Source organism: Watersipora subatra, chromosome 8 (assembly GCF_963576615.1).
Source record: "Watersipora subatra chromosome 8, tzWatSuba1.1, whole genome shotgun sequence".
NCBI lineage: Eukaryota > Metazoa > Bryozoa > Gymnolaemata > Cheilostomatida > Watersiporidae > Watersipora > Watersipora subatra.
Genome location: NC_088715.1, coordinates 2,830,689 through 2,856,309, shown reverse-complemented (window position 1 = coordinate 2,856,309; position 25,621 = coordinate 2,830,689). Strand labels below are relative to the sequence as shown.

The window sequence follows — 25,621 nt, the reverse complement described above, 5'->3', positions numbered from 1 at the left end:
AAGCACCTAGAGTCCAGTGTCACTGCTGGGTGAGATAGTAATGCTACAAGCACTTAGAGTCCAGTGTCACTACTAGGTGAGATAGTAATGCTGCAAACACCTTGAATCGAGTATTACAACTGGGTGAGATAGTAATGCTACAAACACCTTGAGACGAGTGTCACAACTGGGTTAGATAGTAATGCTGCAAACACCTTGAGACGAGTGTCACAACTGGGTTAGATAGTAATGCTACAAGCACCTTGAGACGAGTGTCACAACTGGATTAGATAGGAATGCTACAAACACCTAAAGTCAAACATCACTGGTAAGTAAATAAATAGCAATGTCTCACATCAATGCTAGCAAGATATTCCATGCCCCTGGCTATCTGGTAACTCCAACTGATCAGATCTCTCATAGAGACAGGGTTCTCTTCAGAGTGGAGGGTTGTTGGCGTCTCATTCAGGTAGTCATCATCTGAAGGATTGGCAAACAAACATACAGCTACTCTTCCCTGCAGATCTTAACTAGTCATCCATAAAGCAGTTACACAACTTGACAACCATATATACAACTAGAAATTCCCCTGTGATACAGCCCACGACCAAAGTGATATTGGAAAGAAGAAAGGGTACTAATGGTTGAGAAATGCAATATTAGCAGTCAAATGGTACTGCAGTGCAATAGGATAACTGCAATGGTAGCTGCAATGGTAGCTGTAATGTACTGGGTGTGGGTGTTATTATGTACAACAAACAGCAATAATGAAAGGAAAAGATTATATGTTTATATCTCTCCCCCTGCAATAGGAGAAATGCAATATTAGAAGTAAAATGCACTGACATTGTTAGAATAACCAATATTATTAATATAGTAATCATAGAAAACCAATGCACAATTTTGTTTACATTTCAAAACGTCACAGCTAACAATATCAAGAAGTTGTAGTGTTTATATAAATTTTTAGAAATCCTATTTAACAAAACTATTTAGAAAAAATAATAACAGTAACATATTGCCCAACATCGGTCACTATATACTTCGATCTTGTAAAATCGATGCTTATTCTTATAATTAAATCTTATAAAATCGAATAATTATTCTCACAATTAAATATTGTAATAATCTCATAAGAATCGTTAGAAAAATATCATCGTCATTTCCTTTACTTTCAATGCTTTAGACATCAATTGGAATACCAAAGTACTCAAAAGTGTCCAAAATGCCAGTTACTTTGAAATCGGCAAAAAAGAAACGATTACTTTTCAGTACTTTTACGTTAATTACAGAAACCTTCGGCAATTGGACAATGCTATAGACTAGTGAAATGTGCACATTTTTTTGTGTGAAATGCGCACAGCTTTATGGTTCTACTCTCTGTCGCTCGAGGTTTCGTTTGCCAGTCTTAACTTTGATAAAAATAAGGCTTGGCAAGTTTTAACAACGATTTTAGGCCGAATTAATCTGTCTATTTATGTATAATCCGATCAGATGGGAAAGGTTAAGGAAATTTTCTGCAAATAATAAAGACTTGGTAACATTTTTAAATAAGTTTATATGTGTTTGGTATCGTTATTATACTTAAATGACTCCATTGGAAAATGGTTAAATTTGTTGATGAGATTTCGGTACAAAGGTTTGCGGCGGCCGTTGATGAATAATTTTCATGAGCTGTGTGCACATATGCATTTATCATAAATCTCCCAAACAATCGCTTCGCTCGAGGGATAACTGAACTTGAATAAAGCTCTCTACTGTAGAGAGGAGGCCAACTATTCTTAGTCATCAGCTCTACATAGAGTTATCAACTACTCGTAGAAATCAACTACTCATAGAGTTATTAACTACTCATAGAGTTATCAACTACTTATAGAGTTACCATTTACTCATAGAGTTATCAACTACTCATAGAGTTATAAACTACTAAATGTCTCACTACTCACCAAGGTTAACACTGACATGTCCAAGCTTCACACCAGACCCGCCCTTATCTGTACTCTTTATCTCCATGGAAGGGTTAAATGTAGCTTTATGCTTGAGAAGATAACTCCGCAGGTTGCCATAGCGACAGTATTCGACAATGACGAGAATATGTCCTGCATAGCAACCGCATGACACTATGTGTTTTATAATCACAACAGTACTGTAGCGGACAGCGCAGAAACAACACATGAACTAATTGTGAATGGTATATCTGTTGAATAGATGTTGGTGCCCACATTTATACGGACCACACGGGCATCATTCAGTCAACCTTCTAAGTCTCCAGGCAACCTCTAATACTGAACTTGCCTTAATTTTATAGTAGATTTGTTTAATTATTTTGAGGGAATTTCAATTGTTTCGGAACTTTATCATGAGAAGACAACTTTGCCCTATTAACCAGAGTTACACTAATCATTTAATAGAGAATAACAAGCCCTTAACCAGACAGAGACAGTAGGTACGCTTTATTCAAGCATGGGCAGCTGAAAAAGATTGAGCAGTTTTCCACATGTGATGACAACTCTAGGTAATATAAACTGTGGGCTATTGTGTGAGACTACTTCCGGGTTTTCCACATGTGATGACAACTCTAGGTAATATAAACTGTGGGCTATTGTGGGAGACTACTTCCGGGTTTTCAATTTACAGTCAAGTTTCTCATAAAATTATCTTACACAAATTTTACATATATAAACAGAAAAAATCTATATTTTCTCTATACTTTGCGATTGTTTTTAATGTTTGAGGTGATCTGACTGCCAGAATGGTTGAAGATTAAAATCAATAAAACTTGTTCACATTGAAAATGCTCAGAAGAAAAATACGTGCGAAATAGTCATAAGTTGTTATTGTGGCAATAGATGACAGGTAGTTGACATTGGCTATTGAGTTATGTTGCAGCGTGACACGCATCTATTCTGCCGGTCTCTTTGCAACTACAGGCATTATAATCGCACTTTCACTTGATCTGAGCATTTTAATAGCGATCAAGTTTTCTCAATTTTAATCTTGTAACATCGAGCCAATCAGATAACCTCAAACATAAAAAACAATCGCGAATGATAGGAAAATACTGATATTTTCTGATGCAATTTACAGAAGTTTCGCTTCAGTTCGTCTTTAGCTGTGTCAAGTGAAAGATCACAAGTCATACAAATTCAAAGCCCATTGGAGTCGTTTTAATAATCCGAGTATCAAAAAGTATCAGGGATGATGTCGACTCATCATTTGACAGAGAATATACTGTAAAAAGATGCTGTCCCTACCTTCACTGATATCCTTGGTACACGCCCCAAGAAGGTTTACTATGTTCAGGTGCTGCCCGATATGTATGAGAATCTTAAGCTCACTAATCAGTGACTTCACTTGTTCTATGTCTGAGTGATCTACAACGGAATCAGACAACTCCTTACATGATGTAGAAAAAAAGACTAATACAATACAACTTGTAAATCTGTAGACGAGATTTCGAAACAGGTTTGCGGATAATTTTCGTAAGATGTGTGCACATGTATTTATAATAAAAATTTCAAGCTTCGCTCCGCTCGTGTTTGGTCATGGGATTATTAATACTACTACTACAATATAACTATTACTACTACTATTACTACTATTATAATTACTACTACTACTACTGCTACTATCACTACAATTACTACCAGTATTCTAGGAAGCCCCATGCACTGTGAGGGATCATAATGAATAATTGATATGTGCATAACTAACTCTTGAAATAGCAAGAGAATCAAGTGATATAATGGTTAGCACGCTGGTCAGTAAACCAAGTATCTGCGTTCAGTTATTGCAAAAGGCAATCTTTTTGCTAACGCTCTTCGCATAGCTTTTGACAAACAGACACAACTCTTATTATAGTAAAGATCTTTATTATTGTTACTACTGCTAACCAATCCATCGTTTTTTTACGCCATCACCCTGTTTGCACATGCGCTCGTCCACAAAAAAGCTGCCAACTTTGTAAAAACGATCGTCATTCACTTGATTAATAGTATTTTTGGGTGTTGTTTTGATACTAAAATAAAAAATTTGCAAACAAAAGCATTGTTTGCAATAATTAATTGCAGAAGTTTCGTGTTTTTAACGATAAAAGTTGTCCATAAAGATGGCAGACAACAATAGAATGACGTCACAAAAAAACGAAGGATAGAGACTAGAGATGCCCTCTAAAATGAAAGATAGCTATTTCTGATTAAATACCATACCATTAATACTACAGGCATTACATAGTCGAAAGGAAGGGCGTAGAGTTGAGTTATGTCTTACCACGGACAGCCTTGACAGCTACTGTTGTGCTAGCCACGCCCTCCTCAATGCCCATTGCCTCCGCCATAAGAACCCTGCCAAAGGCTCCTTGACCCAGCAGCATGCCGGTTTTAAGACGATTGTATGGAAATTCCCATCCAATATCATATGGCAGTGCATCAGTTTGCTCGTCTAACGGAATGTCAGGATTTATCGTCTGTTTATTGGGCAACAGCCAGGTATGCGGCTAAAGAAGACATCGAACCATACAGAAGGATTAGCAACACACAGGCTATTTATCTAGCAATGGAGAGTAGGCAGCTCAGTAGTTGGTCAAATGATTAACTCATTCGCACCCAGACGCGAGTTAACTCGCATATTTATAACGTTGCTATGCACCCAACGCGAGTTAACTCGCGTCTGAAATTTGCCAACTCCTTGCATCGTTATTTTTCAATTATAAAAGAATATTTGTGATTAGTTAGAAAGAAAAATTTCTGGCCAATCAGACAAACTTTAAAATATGCCTCTATGACGTCTCCGGCGAAAGTTATAACCAAATTAGTACACCCATCTCAGTGTCTACCAAAACCAGAAATCATCATGCCGACTTGAAATTTTATCGTTCGTGATAATTTTGTTCAACTCCAGAAGTAAATATGCAGATTCAGAAGTGGTAAGACATTGAAAGACTGCATAAATCAAATCAAAACATTATTTTTAGTGTTTCAAAGTTTTTATTAGCTTTTACTTTTGCCAATTTGTATCGTTACGCTCGAATAAAAATGCACTCTTCACGCTGCCAGCCGTAGTCGGACTAACGTTATCTTTCAGTTTCGATAGGATCATATTGATTCTTAGAGCTGTCTACAAAGTCTGAAAAGTCAAGAACAGAGTTATTGAACATATTTTTATTATTTGAAACATTTTCATGATGTTTTATTTGAGTTATATTGGCATATAGATTTGCTATGATTTTGTTTGAAGGATGATGCTCGTGAGGAAAAGTTCGAAGTTAGAGTTTTAGAATTTTTATGTTCACGACTAACTGCATATGTATAAATAATAATCATAAATATGTATTGTCTGTAATAAATGAGTAATTTCAGTCAAACTTTGTATATTTTGTAATTTTTATGGTGCAAATCTAACTTTGTTTCATCAAACGATAATTTTTTCAAAATTGGAAATGTCCTGAAACTACCTTCTTTGAGGCACGGATCTACATAAAAGGGATACAAGGTGTTTATATGAATGTAATATATTTTGAAAGAGGAGACTTGGTTGGTTCTTTTGAAATTTGATTGAAGAAATTATCTCAAGTCTGTCTCCTGTAGTAGTAATTTGAATTACGACATTTTTCTGAAAAATAAGCAGTTTCTGGGGCTAATCGCCTAGAAATTCGTCGGGTGCGAATGAGTTAAAAGAGACATTGCGTACAACTACGGCTGCTCTGTTACTTGATTCAAGTATTCTATCAACAAAACTGTCTGCATTTATAACGGTTTATTTGAAAGCAAGCCATGAGTGAAATGCTTGACAAAAATAAGACAACTCCAATAAACGAGATTGTACTCACCGTGTATTTCTTGCGGCAGTACTTGCGTACAATGTAGACAGTCACTACGACAGCCAGAGCGATGCCCCCGATCACTATGAGAACTATTAGGGCAATTTGTCCCTGCGTAATACCAGGCTTCTCTACAAACAGCATTTGTCCCTATGCAGTAGTGATATTAAGCAATATTAATGACCCTATGACCCCTAATAGAAGTTTAAAAGACAAATTGTACAATGAGTGAACATACATGGATCTTTATTTGCTTTTGGTAATATTATTATCGAGCGAGCAGTCAGGCTCAATCACAAGCGTCCAACTAGCTAACTAGTACATAAGGTAGCATTTCTACTAGGAAGCAGTTATAAGGCAGGTATGATAAGAATAGTAGGATCAACCTTTGACTGTGAGCTTAAACGTGAACTCGAGACTATCTCTTCTGCTGTTTGCCAGACACTTGTACTCGCCAGCATCCTCCATTTCTGCTTTCACGATCGTCAGGCTGTAACACAAGACCCTCTCCACTCTAAGTTCACTGTTATCAGATGCGGAGACGAAAATACCAGAAGAGTATAACTTCATTGTTTCTTAAGAGGGTAGAGAGGGTGCATTAATGGCGCTAAATAATAGATGGTCTTATAAGAAACAGTAAGTGACAGCAAAGAGCAGGTGGATGACAGAAAAGAGCAGGTTGGTTGCAGGGAAAAGCAGGTGGGTGGCAGGGAGGAGCAGGTGGGTGGCAGGAATAAGCAGATGGGTGGCAGGGAAGAGCAGGAGGATGGCATGGAAGAGCAAGTGGATGACAGCGAGAAACAGGTAAGTGTGAGCCAGAGGCAAGTGAGTAACGGCGAGAGACAGGTGGGTGACAGCAAGTACTAGTGGGAAGTATAAACTAATTCAATTGGAGCAGTAATATACATGTATAAATATATATATTTCTCAAAGTTTGCCGTTGTTGTATATGTCCAGCTATAGCTATTAAAATCTTGGAATAAAGAACCTGGATCGCAGAAGATTTTATCTCGGAACCTCCCATTGGCCAGTCCGACGCCCTGCCAATTTAGCCACATGAGCTTGATAGATTTGCTAAGCAGTATATGTCGGTATATGGAAGCAAATACGCTACGCTTTCGGTCATGGCTCAGCGTCATGAGAAGCCGTAGCTCTTCTTAGTCAGCTAATCCAAATTATCCATTGGCAATGTGCCAGGCTAATAACTAGTGGCAGGCAGCTCTCATTACCTCTCAATGTTTATAAGCTGATTTTTAATACCCGGGCAACAGAGCTAGTAACAGTATATTGCAGACGAGATAGACACTGTTAGGACGGCTGACCCAGCTAGAAAATGAACAATTACAACAAGCGTCATTAAAGCCTGGTTCCCATATCGATTGCGAGACTCCGGCAGTAACTTGCACAGCAAAACGTTTGCGACGCTAGGCTTGGCGGCCTATGTTCACATATAAGCTGCATCGCTAAACATAATCGCGTAATCAAATAAAATGTTCAGTTGCCATGCCGTTTCTATAATGGTGACCTTCACACCCGTACAGTGCATTTCGGGAAGGTTTTGCCTGCGGCCTTTTGCGAAGTTTGAACAGCGCTAAACTATTGCGATGCTGCCGGCAACTACCGGCGGTACCTGGCGCGTAGGTTCCCATTTCACCGCTCATAGCCTGCGATGCTGTTGCCGGTGCTTTGCGACGTATATGGGAACCAGGCTTTAGCCAAGGAGAAGCTTCTAGGTGATAGGCAGGGCCGAACTTATATCGAGGTCAATAACTAGCCTTATTCCTGTTGATAGTGAGCAAGTAGAGGAATGAAGTGTAGAAAGGGAATATATTTTACATATTGTGTACATATATATATAAACACTATATCTAAGTTAAATGCCTTTTACAACACAGAGTACGATTGTGAGAATATGGCTGAAATAAACAAGATGAGCAGACCTTTCGAGTTATGTCAGGTAGAGATGCCCCGATTCTAAATTCACCAGCCAATTCAGATACCTATTTGATATACTGATTCTTATTGAAAAATAATCCGATTCAGATTTTTGTGTTGCATAGATAATTGTTCGATTTATTATAGAAAATATAAATATTAATGTATTCATTTGTTTGTATTTATTTATTCAATTTATTTATGCAAAAATAGATATATATTCACATACTGACATTCCCTAGCATGTGGTAACAAAACAGTCCATGTAATTTGTAATTAATAATAGTAATTATTGTTAGCGGTACAGCTCTCTCTTTGTAATAACCAAGTTTCTCTTCTATTGCTGAACAATCTGCTGCACCTGTACAATTTTAGAGCAAATTAATGTTTTTTTTAATTACTGTTAATGATTCAATTCTCTCAGTAGGAAGTATCTTTCTTCCACCATTATCAATGTAGGCCAGTCGTACTGAAGAGGGCTGGTCGCACTTGCTACAGATGATGAAGGACAGGCTAAATACCGATAACCCACTGGGGTTACTTTGTACGATACAAACGATACATTGTATCGTCAAGACCAAGAGAGATGGAATGAATAAAATAACTGACAAATCACTAAAACAACCACCATTCTACCATGAATATCTAATGAAAATGATATAACCCTATGCTACACTTTCGCCTACTCAAAGCCGGATTGTAGCTAGCAGATAATGGCCCAATTGCTAGGGAGTAACTTGGCTATTCTAGATTGAAAATTACTACAAGTTACCTACTGGTACAAGGTTACCATCGCACACACAACCTGCAATTCAAAAGGGCGATGTTCAAGTTAGTCAAATTACTACTAAGTGATGCCAGGCATCCATCTTGATTGAATCAGTGGAGTATCCTGATAAACCCTGTCTCAATGACTAGTTGACCTAAACTAGTTGATTACAACCTTAGAGATAAACTTACACAAAGCTTTTAGTAAGTTATATCAGAAAGTATCAGTATTTTTCTATCATTTGTGATTGTTTGTAACGTTTAAGGTGATCTGACTGCCAGGATGTCTCAAGATTACAATCAATAAAACTTACTTGCGATTGAAATGTTCAGAAGAAAAATATCTGCGAGCGTTTTAATCGCGATGAAGTTTTATCGATTTTAATCTTGAAACATTCTGGCAGTCAGATCACCTTAAACATTACACACAATCACAAATGATAGAAAAATACTGATACATTCTGATAAAATCTACAAAAATGTTGTAAGTTATTCTTCAATAACCAGCCCCTTCCCACAGTAAAGCATCAACACCTCTTACTTGTATCCGTCGGGTGATATGCGATTTGTGTCCATGTCGGAGAACTCAAGGGGATTATTGTCCTTGAACCAGCTAACTTCAGGAAGTGGTTGACCAGTAACTGCGCATCGAAATGAGCGGGTCTCTCCGAGAGTTAGATTTGTATCTGCACCAGGTGTTTCTAACCAGGAAGCTTTCACATACTCTATGAAAATCGCAATAGAGCTATTCTCATTACCATAATAGAGTTTACCAATCCATAGAATAGTATAACATCGCACCTTGCACTAATACTGAACATACTTCAACTAATATGCTACACATTGGACAACTGTACAGGTAGGTGTTAACACTAGTATACTTCTATACGCTTCATTGTACAAATTCTACCATGGTAAATTTAATTTTATCCACGTCCAAGTTTTAACTTTGTCCAAATTTTACGATCATTTCTGGGTGTACCAGGCTCTAACAGTATAATAACATCCAAAAATATTAATAAATTAGGTCGAAGCCTTTTCATGCTCTTTTACAGGGTACATTCAGTCCGGTATATTCAATTGGTAAAATATAGTATACATGTATATGTATACTATATATACATATACCAGCTGAATGACTGGCATTGCCCGGGTATTAAAAAGTGTTTGTAGAAAATATTTATTTTGATTTAACATATACAACATTTACTATTCTAACTTTTAACCTTTATATCATGAGAAAAGTGTTTTGGGCAGTTCATATAATTTGAGAGGAATATTTACACAACTGTACAGGTTTACAAACTTTTTCAAACAACTGTAACTTTTAAATTTCATATCATGAAAATAAATGTTTTGTGCAGTTGAAATGAATTAAGAGAAAAAATAAAACAACTGTGAAGTCGTTTAAATGTAAACTTTTAATTTTCATTGTAACTTTTAAATTTCATATCATGAAATAAATTAGGAGGAAAAATAAAACTGTGGTGTTTAAATGTAAATGTGAAACCATTAGCAAGTAATGATTAAATAAAGTCTGTTTTGCTACGGATACAATGAAAGATTATTTGGTATAAAAGTATATTATTTTAATTCGTGTCAGTGTTGGCATTGTAACGCGAAAATGTTGTATAGAGTGGTATAGGAACCCAAACATAATTATTTAATGTAAACAACCCCTGGTAAAAATAATCAATTTATATACGCTGTACATACTAAAAATTAGTAACAAAATACTATGTTAACTTATAGTTACCTACAGTAACTTCCATTTATTTAGTGGTTATGATCTGCAAGAAAATGTAACATTATAAAGTGCTATGTGCAGTACGTACCTTAGGAGTTCTTACCTTCGAGACAGGCGTATAACATAAATGTTGAACTCAACTTAAATGAATTTAGCTTACTAAACACACACTTGAACGATGTTTTAGTATGTATTTTACTAAACATCCACTTTGTCATAAGCTAATATATTATCACTTTTCTGTTTTCGGTTTGTTTTTACTTATAACCTATAACGAATAATACTGAACCGTGAGAGAGCAAGCATCGTATGTCTTTCAGGCGTTGTGAGAGGGATTATGGCAAATAGCGTGTCAGAATTTTTTTTATTTCGTCGTAATCGATACACGGACTACCAAATTTTAAGAAAAACTTTTGTTGATTTCGTATGGGGGAAAAATGTTGAAAAAAATCATGCTCGAATGGCGAGGAGCGGGGCGAACAAACCTCATGTTCCATATAGTGAGGCGAATGAAAATCTTATAACAGGGGCATAGTAACCCGAGGCAACTGCATTAATTGAGCATTTAGCGTGTGTAATCGCCAAAAGAATATACAGTATATGGTAAGAGCGATGGGAAAATAACGATGATAAGAACTGCATAGCCTTGTGGTTACGGGCGATAGTTAGCAGACTTGTGATTAAATGTCGCTAATTCCACTAGGTGACTTTCCATTGCTAAAGCTTCATCGCTATGAGTGGGCAGACAAATGACAGACAAACGTTAAGATTTATAGATATACATTGTAGTATTTGTATATGTATAGTAGATATACAGTATATACTGTATATATGTATAGTAGATATACGTATGTACAGTACATATGTATAGTAGATATACATATATAGGTATATACTGTATATATTGGTGCTGGGCACGAGTACTTCTTGGTCAACGGGTTTAAACCCGCCCCCTTCTGTTCGGGTTTTTCGAGTATCGGGTAGCTAGTAGTGCTAGGCTCGGGTATTTTTTTGTCTACGGGTTTTTCGGGTATCGGGTTTGTTGATATGTATTTTATGTTTAAATTTTGTAAACAGATATATCTTCAAATTTACAAAGCAATTATATTTCTTTTCAATTTATTTATCATTTTTCAGTTTTTATCGACTGACATTCGTACTCGCAGCGTTAACAGGTGGATTGTTAAACAGTCAAGATAGTTTGGGGCTACAGGGCATTTTCGTGTCAACAGGTGGCAGAAGATAGGGTCTATGGTAGCTTAATACTTAAGCATGTTCTATGTACCTCTCTGACTTTCTGTAGATGGTGCTCTAAATCTCATAAAAAAAACTTTGTCAGCGTTTTCCGTTAGTAAGGCTTGTTGGCTTAGTAAAACTTGGTTATAATGAATTATGTAATCCATAATAGCTAGCTGTGGTAATCAATTTAAACAGAGTTATTAAATTTTCACTGCTACTACGAACGCTGATGGCTGTTTCTAACAAGGCGATAACGGAAACAGACTAAGGACCTATGTGTTATCGGTGATAGCGAACACGCGCCGTATTAAAAAGGCATAGACTTGTTTACGAAGACGATTTGGCTAATTGCGCAAATAAAATTTGACGTAAGTATTTCTTCTCACCTTTTAATGACAAGTAATAACTGCTTGACTACAATATTTCTAGTAGGTATAGTAAATAGGGTATGATATGCTTTATTCTATCTATTAAATTAAAGACTCATTAAACCCCATTGTCATGCCTCCTTAGCAACAATGACACATAAATGCCATGTGGTCCCAGACTAAAGAGCGCAGGGTGCAATAGACCGAGTTTTTGTTAACACTACCCGACGGATCCGTGTACCAAAACCAGAACTTGAAAGTCAAAACTCGAACCCGAAGGACCGGAATACCCGAAATCTCTATTACCCGATACTCGAGAGAAGATAAACCCGCGAGTTCAACGAGTATTACTACCCGTGCCCAGCACTAGTATATATGTATAGTAGATATACGTATATACTGTATATATGTATAGTAGGTATACGTATATACTGTATATATGTATAGTAGATATACGTATATACTGTATATATGTATAGTAGATATACGTATGTATGGTATATATGTATAGTAGATATACGTATGTACAGTACATATGTATAGTAGATATACATATAGACTGTACATATGTATAGTAGATATACGTATATACTGTATATATGTATAGTAGATATACGTATGTACTGTACATATGTATAGTAGATATACGTATGTACAGTACATATGTAGAGTAGATATACGTATGTACAGTACATATGTATAGTAGATATACATATAGACTGTACATATGTATAGTAGATATACGTATATACTGTATATATGTATAGTAGATATACGTATATACTGTATATATGTATAGTAGATATACGTATATACTGTATATATGTATAGTAGATATACGTATGTACGGTATATATGTATAGTAGATATACGTATGTACAGTACATATGTATAGTAGATATACATATAGACTGTACATATGTATAGTAGATATACGTATATACTGTATATATGTATAGTAGATATACGTATGTACTGTACATATGTATAGTAGATATACGTATGTACAGTACATATGTAGAGTAGATATACGTATGTACAGTACATATGTATAGTAGATATACATATAGACTGTACATATGTATAGTAGATATACGTATATACTGTATATATGTATAGTAGATATACGTATATACTGTATATATGTATAGTAGATATACGTATGTACTGTACATATGTATAGTAGATATACGTATGTACAGTACATATGTAGAGTAGATATACGTATGTACAGTACATATGTATAGTAGATATACATATAGACTGTACATATGTATAGTAGATATACGTATATACTGTATATATGTATAGTAGATATACGTATATACTGTATATATGTATAGTAGATATACGTATGTACTGTACATATGTATAGTAGATATACGTATGTACAGTACATATGTATAGTAGATATACGTATGTACAGTACATATGTATAGTAGATATACATATAGACTGTACATATGTATAGTAGATATACGTATATACTGTATATATGTATAGTAAATATACGTATGTACTGTACATATGTATAGTAGATATACGTATATACTGTATATATGTATTATAGTAGATATACATATATACTGTACGTATGTAGAGTGAGTCAGATGATCACATACTTTTTACAGTGAGCTGCAAGGTTTTAGAACCGGCTTGCCCAGAAGCACACCTACAGAGATATGCATAACCTGACATCGCTTCAGTAACATTTATCTCTAGTGAGAGGCCATAATCATTTGGATCCCTGCAACAGAACACATATAGATAATACTACCGTGTACTACCAGTAACTGCACTCAATAGATACCGTCAATCCTTAAAGGTTGACTTGCAACAAAATTCACATTACAGTTATTTGGTATCAAAAGATTCACCATGTCTTACTCTGTTGTGCTGTAGGTGCCAAATGTGTGGAAATGTGATTACAAGCTCTTAAAAGCTCAAAAACGAAAACAAATATAGAATTACAAAAATATAGATTAATAAAAGAATAACCAATAATAGACAGTTTTGTTTGTTTCTTACTCAACTTGAGAGACAATAACTAGAGATGCATGTGTATTGCATAAATGTGATGGCCTATCTGTCTGTTTGTATGTCTGTCTGTTTGTATGTCTCGTGGTGAAGTGGTTGATATAAACGTGTGGATTCTTCAACTGACGCTAAACATAGTCTAAATGATATAACCCAGCTGTATCTAATATAAATATTATAGTATCTAATATAAATATTATAGCATCTAATATAAATATTATAGTAGCTAATACAAATATTATAGAGTCTAATATAAATATTATAGTATCTAACATAAATATTATAGCATCTAATATAAATATTATAGTATTTAACATAAATATTATAGCATCTAATATAAATATTATAGTATCTAATATAAATATTATAGTATCTAATATAAATATTATAGTATCTAATATAAATATTATAGCATCTAGTATAAATATTATAGTATTTATTAAATATTATAGCATCTAATATAAATATTATAGCATCTAATATAAATATTATAGTAGCTAATACAAATATTATAGAGTCTAATATAAATATTATAGTATCTAACATAAATATTATAGCATCTAATATAAATATTATAGTATTTAACATAAATATTATAGCATCTAATATAAATATTATAGTATCTAATATAAATATTATAGTATCTAATATAAATATTATAGTATCTAATATAAATATTATAGTATCTAGTATAAATATTATAGTATCTAATATAAATATTATAGTATCCAATACAAATATTATAGTATCTAATATAAATATAATAGCATCTAATATAAATATTATAGCATCTAATATAAATATTATAGCATCTAATATAAACATTATAGCATCTAATATAAATATTATAGTAGCTAATACAAATATTATAGTGTCTAATATAAATATTATAGTATCTAACATAAATATTATAGCATCTAATATAAATATTATAGTATTTAACATAAATATTATAGCATCTAATACAAATATTATAGTATCTAATATAAATATTATAGTATCTAATATAAATATTATAGTATCTAATATAAATATTATAGTATCTAGTATAAATATTATAGTATCTAATATAAATATTATAGTATTTAACATAAATATTATAGCATCTAATATAAATATTATAGCATCTAATATAAATATTATAGTATCTAATATAAATATTATAGTATCTAATATAAATATTATAGTATCTAATATAAATATTATAGTATCTAATATAAACATTATAGTATCTAATATAAATATTATAGTATCTAATATAAATATTATAGTATGTAATATAAATATTATAGCATCTAATATAAATAATGCTACATACCAATACAATCTAATACAGCATCAAAAATATCTAACATAGTACCTAATAACTAAATAAATAATATAACAGGTAATAACCTAATATAAATAACCTATCTAATACAACCAATATATATATATAACATCTGATATATGTAATATAAATAACAGAATATACATGCATATAATACAAAATATATGTAATATATAATGTATAATGTACCGTAAAATCTCTAACTTAACGCCATGGCGCTCTATTTTTATTTTTCAACCTTTCCTCTATAGTGGCAGTTAATTGGAAGCGTCGTTCAAACAGAGGCTGGCGGTCTATTTTTCAATTGGCTCATCAGAACTTTCGGAAGATAAATTTAGACCTATTGCGGGTGAGGCGAATGTCGCCTATATTTTGCTCACTTTTCCCAGTGGAGCTATATTAAACCTTTTGGATGCAATAAATCTGCTAACTTACCTCCAACTTGTCAAAGATCTTTTAATAGATGTGCATTGAGAAACATAATATAATCGAGAAATATCTCTGCCAGTTGATATCTATTGCTTGCAATTGACCTGCGACATATTTTGACATATGTTATGACATATATTATTGACATATTTTTATTTTATGTCTATATTTAACATTGTTAAATAAAAGCTCATTGCACTCAATGATATGTGTGCTACAGTTTTCCGTCAAAACCTGCTTTTTATGTTCAATAGAAGTAGAGTTGTGAGCATTGCTCTATTGTAAGCCGTGTTAAGATAGCCGCCATAAATCTGCATATTTATAAGTTATACAATAATAATCTATCAAATGATACAAATATATATATATATATATTTGTATCATTTAATAACATAGCCTTGTCTGGGGTGACAGTCAATTGCAGGTGGAGTTCAAATAGAGGTGGTGTTCAATTAGAGGTTTTACGGTAAATAATATGAGATTTAATATAACTAATGTAGACAAACATTGCAGGCTCCAGCACAGGAAAAACAGAACCCATCTTAAACAAACCCAGATAAGCTTTTATCCAGAACCATCACGTACCTGATAAAGTTGCTCTCTGGAGTTCTCTTGTCATAGATATTTGACTTGCCACTGACTGTCTCCACAATCTGCACTTCCGTGTCTGCGCATTTAAACCTGACCACACGACACTCAAGTAAAAATGTATCGTCTTCAATCAAATCTTTTGCCTGTCTAAGCGTCTGCTCGGTGAATCCAACTCCATTTGCAGTTTCCGGAAGCACTATCAGTTGAAAGAGAGAAATGAAGATACTAGAGCAAAAGCTCAAAACAAAACCAACTTAGTAAGGACCAAAGTCTTGACAGAATAGCCATATTTTCACACTGGTTTAGGGTTCACAATGATGCCCCCACCTGTATATAAAACACCCGCCAGTTATTATTATTATAACTTATTTAGAACTCGCATCAGCTTCAACATGACTACTGAACACAAAGCCTCCACACCGACTGACTGCGAGCTGGTAGCCACCGGTAGCCCCTTGAACAACTAGAAAACTTCATTCTACGGAGCAAGGCATTATCGTCCCTCTGTTTTCTCTCATTGAATACCTCTCTAAAACTATGATAAAATAGCCAAAACACGCATATGTTATGAAAACAAATGCTCCCTATGAATGTATTTTTGAGTTTGATGTTACCAAACTAAGTTGTTACAAAACAACTAATGCTAAATTGTACTTTCGAATTGCACTGAAACTAAAAGCAGTACAAACTTTCACTATAAACACTTGACTGAATCGTTGGGTAGTCGACAGCATTTCAATGTGTATCATGTCAAGGTCATATCATGACAAGGTCATATCATGTCAAGGTCATATCATGTCAATGTCATATCATGTCAAGGTCATATCAAGTCAAGGTCATATCATGTCAATGACGTATCATGTCAAGGACATACCATGTCAAGGACATATCATGTCAAGGACATATCATGTCAAGGACATATCATGTCAAGGACATACCATGTCAAGGACATACCATGTCAAGGACATACCATGTCAAGGACATACCATGTCAAGGACATACCATGTCAAGGACATACCATGTCAAGGACATACCATGTCAAGGACATACCATGTCAAGGAGATACCATGTCAAGGACATATCATGTCAAGGACATACCATGTCAAGGACATACCATGTCAAGGACATACCATGTCAAGGACATACCATGTCAAGCACATATCATGTCAAGGCCATAAAATTAAAATTTTGATAAAATTTAGGCTATTGGTTGACTGGATGTAAAAAAGAATTTTATAGCTCAAAATATGTGCACTTTAGAGATATTTAGTGTTATCTTCCATTTTCACATCATCATCTAAACCAGATGACCTTTAGATGACCCTACTAAAGTTATAAAAAAGTAACCTATTAAATAGTCGCGCCATTGTAAGCTAGTGTTATTGAGAGAAATGCACAACTTGCAAAATGCAGGTCCACATCTAATAACTGTTAGACACCAACCTGATGTGACTAATTGAAGCCTGACATCGGTTGTGCCAACTGTGTTGGAGGCCGTGCACCTCAACCAGCCTGACATGTCAGCTCTCAAGCTAATGTTGACCTGGGAAGGGCTAATCATTGTGTAATACGCAGCATTTGGAAACATGGCATCACTCGACTGTCTAGGAGTCCTACAAAAGATCAGAAGGGCAGAGAATAACTAGACAGGGTACTGCTGTTAGCCAGAGCACACAACTGAAACTGCCGTCATTGTCAAAGCAATGGCTATACCGATGTGTAGCACTAACACAATTATTTCATCTGCTTGTCATTGTCAACACCGACACTCTTTTTAACTGCTAATACATGAAACAAAGAAACCTGCCTCTATGCAGTGTCAAGGAAACAAGTATCCAAACACCGAGTGTCAAAGTAACAAGCACTTGTTTGAAGAGTCAAGATTACAACTACACATGCTGGCGGTGAAAATGAATAAAGTGCCGCAATATGGAATGCCATAGTAACAAGCTCTCGCTTGCAGAGTCAAGGCAGCAAGCAGGCACATCTAGATTGTCACAATAACAAGTGAGTGTGCTGACAGTGTGAAGTCATCGATAGAACCTGCAGAGACTGCCTACGTACGTGTATTCTGTAGGAATCGGTGTCCATGAGGAGATCAACTCTTGTGCTATGCAGGAGTTGAGGTAGTCACACGCTTGCCAGAACCAGCTTATGCTCGGCTGGGGAACTCCTTTTATCTTGAGACATTCGAGCTTGACATCTTTATCAGGCTGTACGTATAGCTCGACGGTAGCCTCGGAGGAAACATCTTTGGTGCCGTTGTAGATGTGAGTGAGTCGGACAACAGGAGGCTCTATAGCAATTGTAATATTGTAATTGGTATAATAAAAATCCAAGCATAGACGTGAATGGAAAGAATAGAATTCAAGTTTGTTATGAACAGAGGAGAGTGTGACTTTGTTGAAACAGTGTGTTGATGCGAGCGGAAATGTCGGAGAATAGAAGGCAGAAGAGCAAACATACCATGCACTTGGAGTTTGAAGTCGATAGTGACTGAATCTCCATCAACTATGGCCTCGAGTTTGTATGTCCCACCGTCTCTACCCGCTTCGACAGCGTTAATTCTGAGGCTAACATCGTACTCAACACTGTGTTCATAGGTTGAGCTCCTAACATTTTCATAAAAGAAAACTTTATACATATTTATTCAGACAACTCTTCAAATCAAATAAGATAACACAACAGACGACTTACACGGTCAGAGTATATTTGGAGGAGTCGGACAATACGCTTGAATTGAATTTCCATACAATCTTAGGAGAAGGCAAGGCAGTCAGCTTTACATAGAGCAAGGCATCCTCTCCAGCCGCTTGCGACAGCTCTGTGATGTCAGGAGTGCCCATTACAAAAGGTTCAGCTGCAAAGGATGTAAAGAGTTATTAAACAGAAACCAACAATAAGAGTAATGAGCGCCTGTAGACCCTGTCAATAACTTATAGAGCGATGAGCACCTGTAGAAGGCAAAAGCACAAATGACAAGCGATCATGTGTGACTGACCAATCACAGGCTGTTATTGCAGCCATAGCTACTGCTATCAACCAACCGCTGCTTCGCGTGCGTGCACATTCTTCTAATGAGAACAAAAACTGGAAAGAAAAAAGGCAAAATGCCACGGTAACATTGCATTTTCTCCAGGAACCTTCTCATGCGGCGTTTCTTCGAGCGCAAGCCGTCGGTATGATATAAAAACAAACTGAGTAACAGGCTACCAGCAACATGCTTAGCATGGTTTGAGTGACAGTTGTTGAAATTAAGTTAGCATGATGTCATTTCATTTGAGTGCGATCAGAGTCATGCACTTATAAACTGACCCTTAATTTGGTAACTCATTGTTTAGTTTTGAACTCTGCTAGTTTAAAACTCATACAAGTTTAAAATTCAAAAGTTTAAAAATCAAATTCAAACAAGTTTAAAACTCAAATGAGTTTAAAATTCAATCTTTAAGCTAAAAGAGTTCTCAGTTTTAAATTTATGCGGGGATGAAAAATGATGAAACTAAAAATACTCAAATAAATACAAATCTCCAACTAGATACTCATGAACAACTACCCTACAGGATGAAAATATTCGTTGGTCATAAAAATTCGCGATCAGTCAATCCCGCGAATTATTAAATTCAGTGAATAACTAGTTCTATTTTTAATCACAAGAGAGAATATCTACTGCATCAAATTGAAAACTAGTCGCTAGCCTAGTTTTTAATGTAAATACTAAACGTAATTGAGTTCCAAAACATTTTTAAAATCATTGCCTGAGCTTTGAGCTAATAACCATTATCAAAGCATCACATTTATTTACAAAATTTTTCGAGGTTGTCACAAGATATGCAGAATGGCGTCATCGTACAGCAGAAGTACTAAACGTAACCGAGTTCAAAAACTTCTTTAAAATCATCGCCGGCTTCGAGCTTTATTGCCATTGCGTCAAACTTTACAAAATTATTCAAAGTTTTTACAAGTTATTCGGCATGGCTTCAGCATAGCAAAAAAGCTCTCTTAGTCTTTCTACATTAGAATCAACTTCATCAATCTCTAATACCGAAGTCAAGGACGATCATGATTCTGATCTGGACATTATGGTATGTACTTGATTTGCAGATACGTTTTTCCATAATCAACTGCATTAGTTAATTCTTTTGTTTAAAAACTGATCGCTTTCATCAAATACTTCAGCTATTGTTTTTGTACTTCCTCAACACTCATTAATATTTTTTCTTTTTTGTGTTTACTGCAGATTGAGAATGAAACAACCTACTCCGATTACGAAAACTAGAGACCAATAGTAATATTCATCAAGGCAGGAATATTGGCAGAGAGGCAACCAGTCAACCTATACCCCTTCATCGACAACAACTCCTTGATATCGCTGTAGCAAACATGATTAAATTATATATTTTATTTCATGTATAGAAAAATTATAATTTATTACAAACTTGAATGTACAAATAAAATATTTCAAATACAAATAAAATTTTACAAACGATGAATGGAGTAAATATAAACAGTTTAGTTCATATGGCGGTTGTCTAGCAATAAAATTAAACTGGTACTCTTGATATGTGAATACTAGCGTGTAATGGTGCTTTCTGACTAGTTATTTTACTAATAGCAGATCTGTCGCTGTCACTGTCTTGGGTAAGTGTTGAAGGCGATTCTCTCGCTACTACATGGCAGGTAAGGAAGTTATCATCAGAACTCTCCTCGTGGCTTACTATTGCAAAGTTCTGCCGGTTGGCCAAAGATTTGTGCTCGTAAAGGCGTTTTTGTTCCTTTTTTAAAAACAGATATATTCTTTTCGTAAGTAGCTGCGGTCACTTCAACCTCAAATTCCAGACCTCCCTGAATGATTGGTGATCTTCTAAAAATGACATCTACCACCCTTACAATCATTGTTCTTCGGTGTATGATGAAAAATCTCTCTCTCACACTAAAACAAATAATGAAGCAGTAGGGATGAAAAAAATACGGTAGTATTGCGATTTACCGAAGAACCAAAGTAAAATTCAACTAATTTAGCAAATGTAAAAACTCATTACTTACCACAAGTTGTTGGCTTATCAAAGGCCTCCAAAGTGATGAATATTCGTGAAAACCTCTGGACGCAGCAAAAAATGTTTACCGTAGAATAGCATGATCGCCTCGCAGTTGTAAGCTAAATATAAACCGGTACACTCGGTGTGCGCATGCGTAGTAATAACTATTACTAGCCGCAATAGAGTTAACTTTTCCTAGAGAGCGGCAGTTTTCAGCCGCGAACAAATTCATCCGCGAATATGCATGAAAAGACAATTTTCGCGAAATATAACTCCGCGAATAAATTCATCCTGTAGGGTATATCTCTAACTAGATATTCATCAACAACTGTATCTCTAACTAGATACTCATCAACAACTGTTTCTCTAACTAGATACTCATCAACAACTGTATCTCTAACTAGATACTCATCAACAACTGTATCTCTAACTAGACACTCATCAACAACTATATCTCTAACTAGATACTCATCAACAACTATATCTCTAACTAGATACTCATCAACAACTGTATCTCTAACTAGTTACTCATCAACAACTGTATCTCTAACTAGACACTCATCAACAACTATATCTCTAACTAGATACTCATCAACAACTATATCTCTAACTAGATACTCATCAACAACTGTATCTCTAACTAGATACTCATCAACAACTGTATCTCTAACTAGATACTCATCAATAACTATATCTCTTACGAGATACTCATCAATAACTATATCTCTAACTAGATACTCATCAATAACTGTATCTCTAACTAGATACTCATCAACAACTATATCTCTAACTAGATACTCATCAACAACTGTATCTCTAACTAGATACTCATCAACAACTGTATCTCTAACTAGATACTCATCAATAACTATATCTCTAACTAGATACTCATCAACAACTATATCTCTAACTAGATACTCATCAACAACTATATCTCTAACTAGATACTCATCAACAACTGTATCTCTAACTAGATACTCATCAACAACTGTATCTCTAACTAGATACTCATCAATAACTATATCTCTAACTAGATACTCATCAACAACTGTATCTCTAACTAGTTACTCATCAACAACTGTATCTCTAACTAGATACTCATCAACAACTATATCTCTAACTAGATACTCATCAACAACTATATCTCTAACTAGATACTCATCAACAACTATATCTCTAACTAGTTACTCATCAACAACTGTATCTCTAACTAGATACTCATCAACAACTATATCTCTAACTAGATACTCATCAACAACTATATCTCTAACTAGATACTCATCAACAACTATATCTCTAACTAGATACTCATCAATAACTGTATCTCTAACTAGATACTCATCAACAACTATATCTCTAACTAGATACTCATCAACAACTATATCTCTAACTAGATACTCATCAACAACTGTATCTCTAACTAGATACTCATCAACAACTGTATCTCTAACTAGTTACTCATCAACAACTGTATCTCTAACTAGATACTCATCAACAACTATATCTCTAACTAGATACTCATCAACAACTATATCTCTAACTAGTTACTCATCAACAACTGTATCTCTAACTAGATACTCATCAACAACTATATCTCTAACTAGATACTCATCAACAACTATATCTCTAACTAGATACTCATCAACAACTATATCTCTAACTAGATACTCATCAATAACTGTATCTCTAACTAGATACTCATCAACAACTATATCTCTAACTAGATACTCATCAACAACTGTATCTCTAACTAGACACTCATCAACAACTGTATCTCTAACTAGATACTCATCAACAACTGTATCTCTAACTAGATACTCATCAACAACTATATCTCTAACTAGATACTCATCAATAACTATATCTCTAACTAGATACTCATCAACAACTATATCTCTAACTAGATACTCATCAACAACTATATCTCTAACTAGTTACTCATCAACAACTGTATCTCTAACTAGATACTCATCAACAACTGTATCTCTAACTAGATACTCATCAACAACTATATCTCTAACTAGATACTCATCAACAACTATATCTCTAACTAGATACTCATCAACAACTATATCTCTAACTAGATACTCATCAACAACTATATCTCTAACTAGATACTCATCAACAACTATATCTCTAACTAGATACTCATCAACAACTATATCTCTAACTAGATACTCATCAATAACTGTATCTCTAACTAGATACTCATCAACAACTATATCTCTAACTAGATACTCATCAACAACTATATCTCTAACTAGATACTCATCAACAACTATATCTCTAACTAGATACTCATCAACAACTGTATCTCTAACTAGATACTCATCAACAACTATATCTCTAACTAGATACTCATCAACAACTGTATCTCTAACTAGATACTCATCAACAACTGTATCTCTAACTAGATACTCATCAACAACTGTATCTCTAACTAGACACTCATCAACAACTGTATCTCTAACTAGATACTCATCAACAACTATATCTCTAACTAGATACTCATCAATAACTATATCTCTAACTAGATACTCATCAACAACTATATCTCTAACTAGATACTCATCAACAACTATATCTCTAACTAGATACTCATCAATAACTATATCTCTAACTAGATACTCATCAACAACTATATCTCTAACTAGATACTCATCAACAACTGTATCTCTAACTAGACACTCATCAACAACTGTATCTCTAACTAGATACTCATCAACAACTGTATCTCTAACTAGATACTCATCAACAACTGTATCTCTAACTAGACACTCATCAACAACTGTATCTCTAACTAGATACTCATCAACAACTGTATCTCTAACTAGATACTCATCAACAACTATATCTCTAACTAGATACTCATCAATAACTATATCTCTAACTAGATACTCATCAACAACTATATCTCTAACTAGATACTCATCAACAACTATATCTCTAACTAGTTACTCATCAACAACTGTATCTCTAACTAGATACTCATCAACAACTGTATCTCTAACTAGATACTCATCAACAACTGTATCTCTAACTAGATACTCATCAACAACTATATCTCTAACTAGATACTCATCAACAACTATATCTCTAACTAGATACTCATCAACAACTATATCTCTAACTAGTTACTCATCAACAACTGTATCTCTAACTAGATACTCATCAACAACTATATCTCTAACTAGATACTCATCAACAACTATATCTCTAACTAGATACTCATCAACAACTATATCTCTAACTAGATACTCATCAATAACTGTATCTCTAACTAGATACTCATCAACAACTATATCTCTAACTAGATACTCATCAACAACTGTATCTCTAACTAGACACTCATCAACAACTGTATCTCTAACTAGATACTCATCAACAACTGTATCTCTAACTAGATACTCATCAACAACTATATCTCTAACTAGATACTCATCAACAACTGTATCTCTAACTAGATACTCATCAACAACTGTATCTCTAACTAGATACTCATCAACAACTATATCTCTAACTAGATACTCATCAACAACTATATCTCTAACTAGATACTCATCAACAACTGTATCTCTAACTAGATACTCATCAACAACTGTATCTCTAACTAGATACTCATCAACAACTGTATCTCTAACTAGATACTCATCAACAACTGTATCTCTAACTAGATACTCATCAACAACTGTATCTCTAACTAGATACTCATCAACAACTATATCTCTAACTAGATACTCATCAACAACTATATCTCTAACTAGATACTCATCAACAACTGTATCTCTAACTAGATACTCATCAACAACTGTATCTCTAACTAGATACTCATCAACAACTGTATCTCTAACTAGATACTCATCAACAACTGTATCTCTAACTAGATACTCATCAACAACTATATCTCTAACTAGATACTCATCAACAACTGTATCTCTAACTAGATACTCATCAACAACTATATCTCTAACTAGATACTCATCAACAACTGTATCTCTAACTAGATACTCATCAACAACTATATCTCTAACTAGATACTCATCAATAACTGTATCTCTAACTAGATACTCATCAACAACTGTATCTCTAACTAGATACTCATCAACAACTATATCTCTAACTAGATACTCATCAACAACTATATCTCTAACTAGATACTCATCAACAACTGTATCTCTAACTAGATACTCATCAACAACTGTATCTCTAACTAGATACTCATCAACAACTGTATCTCTAACTAGATACTCATCAACAACTGTATCTCTAACTAGATACTCATCAACAACTATATCTCTAACTAGATACTCATCAACAACTGTATCTCTAACTAGATACTCATCA

General features: G+C 34.4%; 1 protein-coding gene across 3 annotated transcripts in view; it reads right to left on the bottom strand.

Moving 5' to 3' along the window:
• Window positions 1–25,621, bottom strand: part of LOC137401421 (vascular endothelial growth factor receptor 1-like) — an 83,523-nt gene that overhangs the window by 13,118 nt on the left and 44,784 nt on the right. For all 3 annotated transcript variants that reach the window (XM_068087755.1, XM_068087756.1, XM_068087757.1), the window contains exons 10-22: window positions 18,939–19,101; window positions 18,708–18,853; window positions 18,306–18,537; window positions 17,685–17,854; window positions 16,236–16,437; window positions 13,477–13,601; window positions 9,042–9,225; window positions 6,184–6,287; window positions 5,807–5,928; window positions 4,249–4,474; window positions 3,234–3,353; window positions 1,926–2,078; window positions 335–459 (exon numbers count right to left, since the gene is read on the bottom strand). In XM_068087755.1, the coding sequence (XP_067943856.1) occupies window positions 335–459; window positions 1,926–2,078; window positions 3,234–3,353; window positions 4,249–4,474; window positions 5,807–5,928; window positions 6,184–6,287; window positions 9,042–9,225; window positions 13,477–13,601; window positions 16,236–16,437; window positions 17,685–17,854; window positions 18,306–18,537; window positions 18,708–18,853; window positions 18,939–19,101 (2,072 nt within the window). The remainder of the gene's footprint in view (window positions 1–334; window positions 460–1,925; window positions 2,079–3,233; window positions 3,354–4,248; window positions 4,475–5,806; window positions 5,929–6,183; window positions 6,288–9,041; window positions 9,226–13,476; window positions 13,602–16,235; window positions 16,438–17,684; window positions 17,855–18,305; window positions 18,538–18,707; window positions 18,854–18,938; window positions 19,102–25,621) is intronic.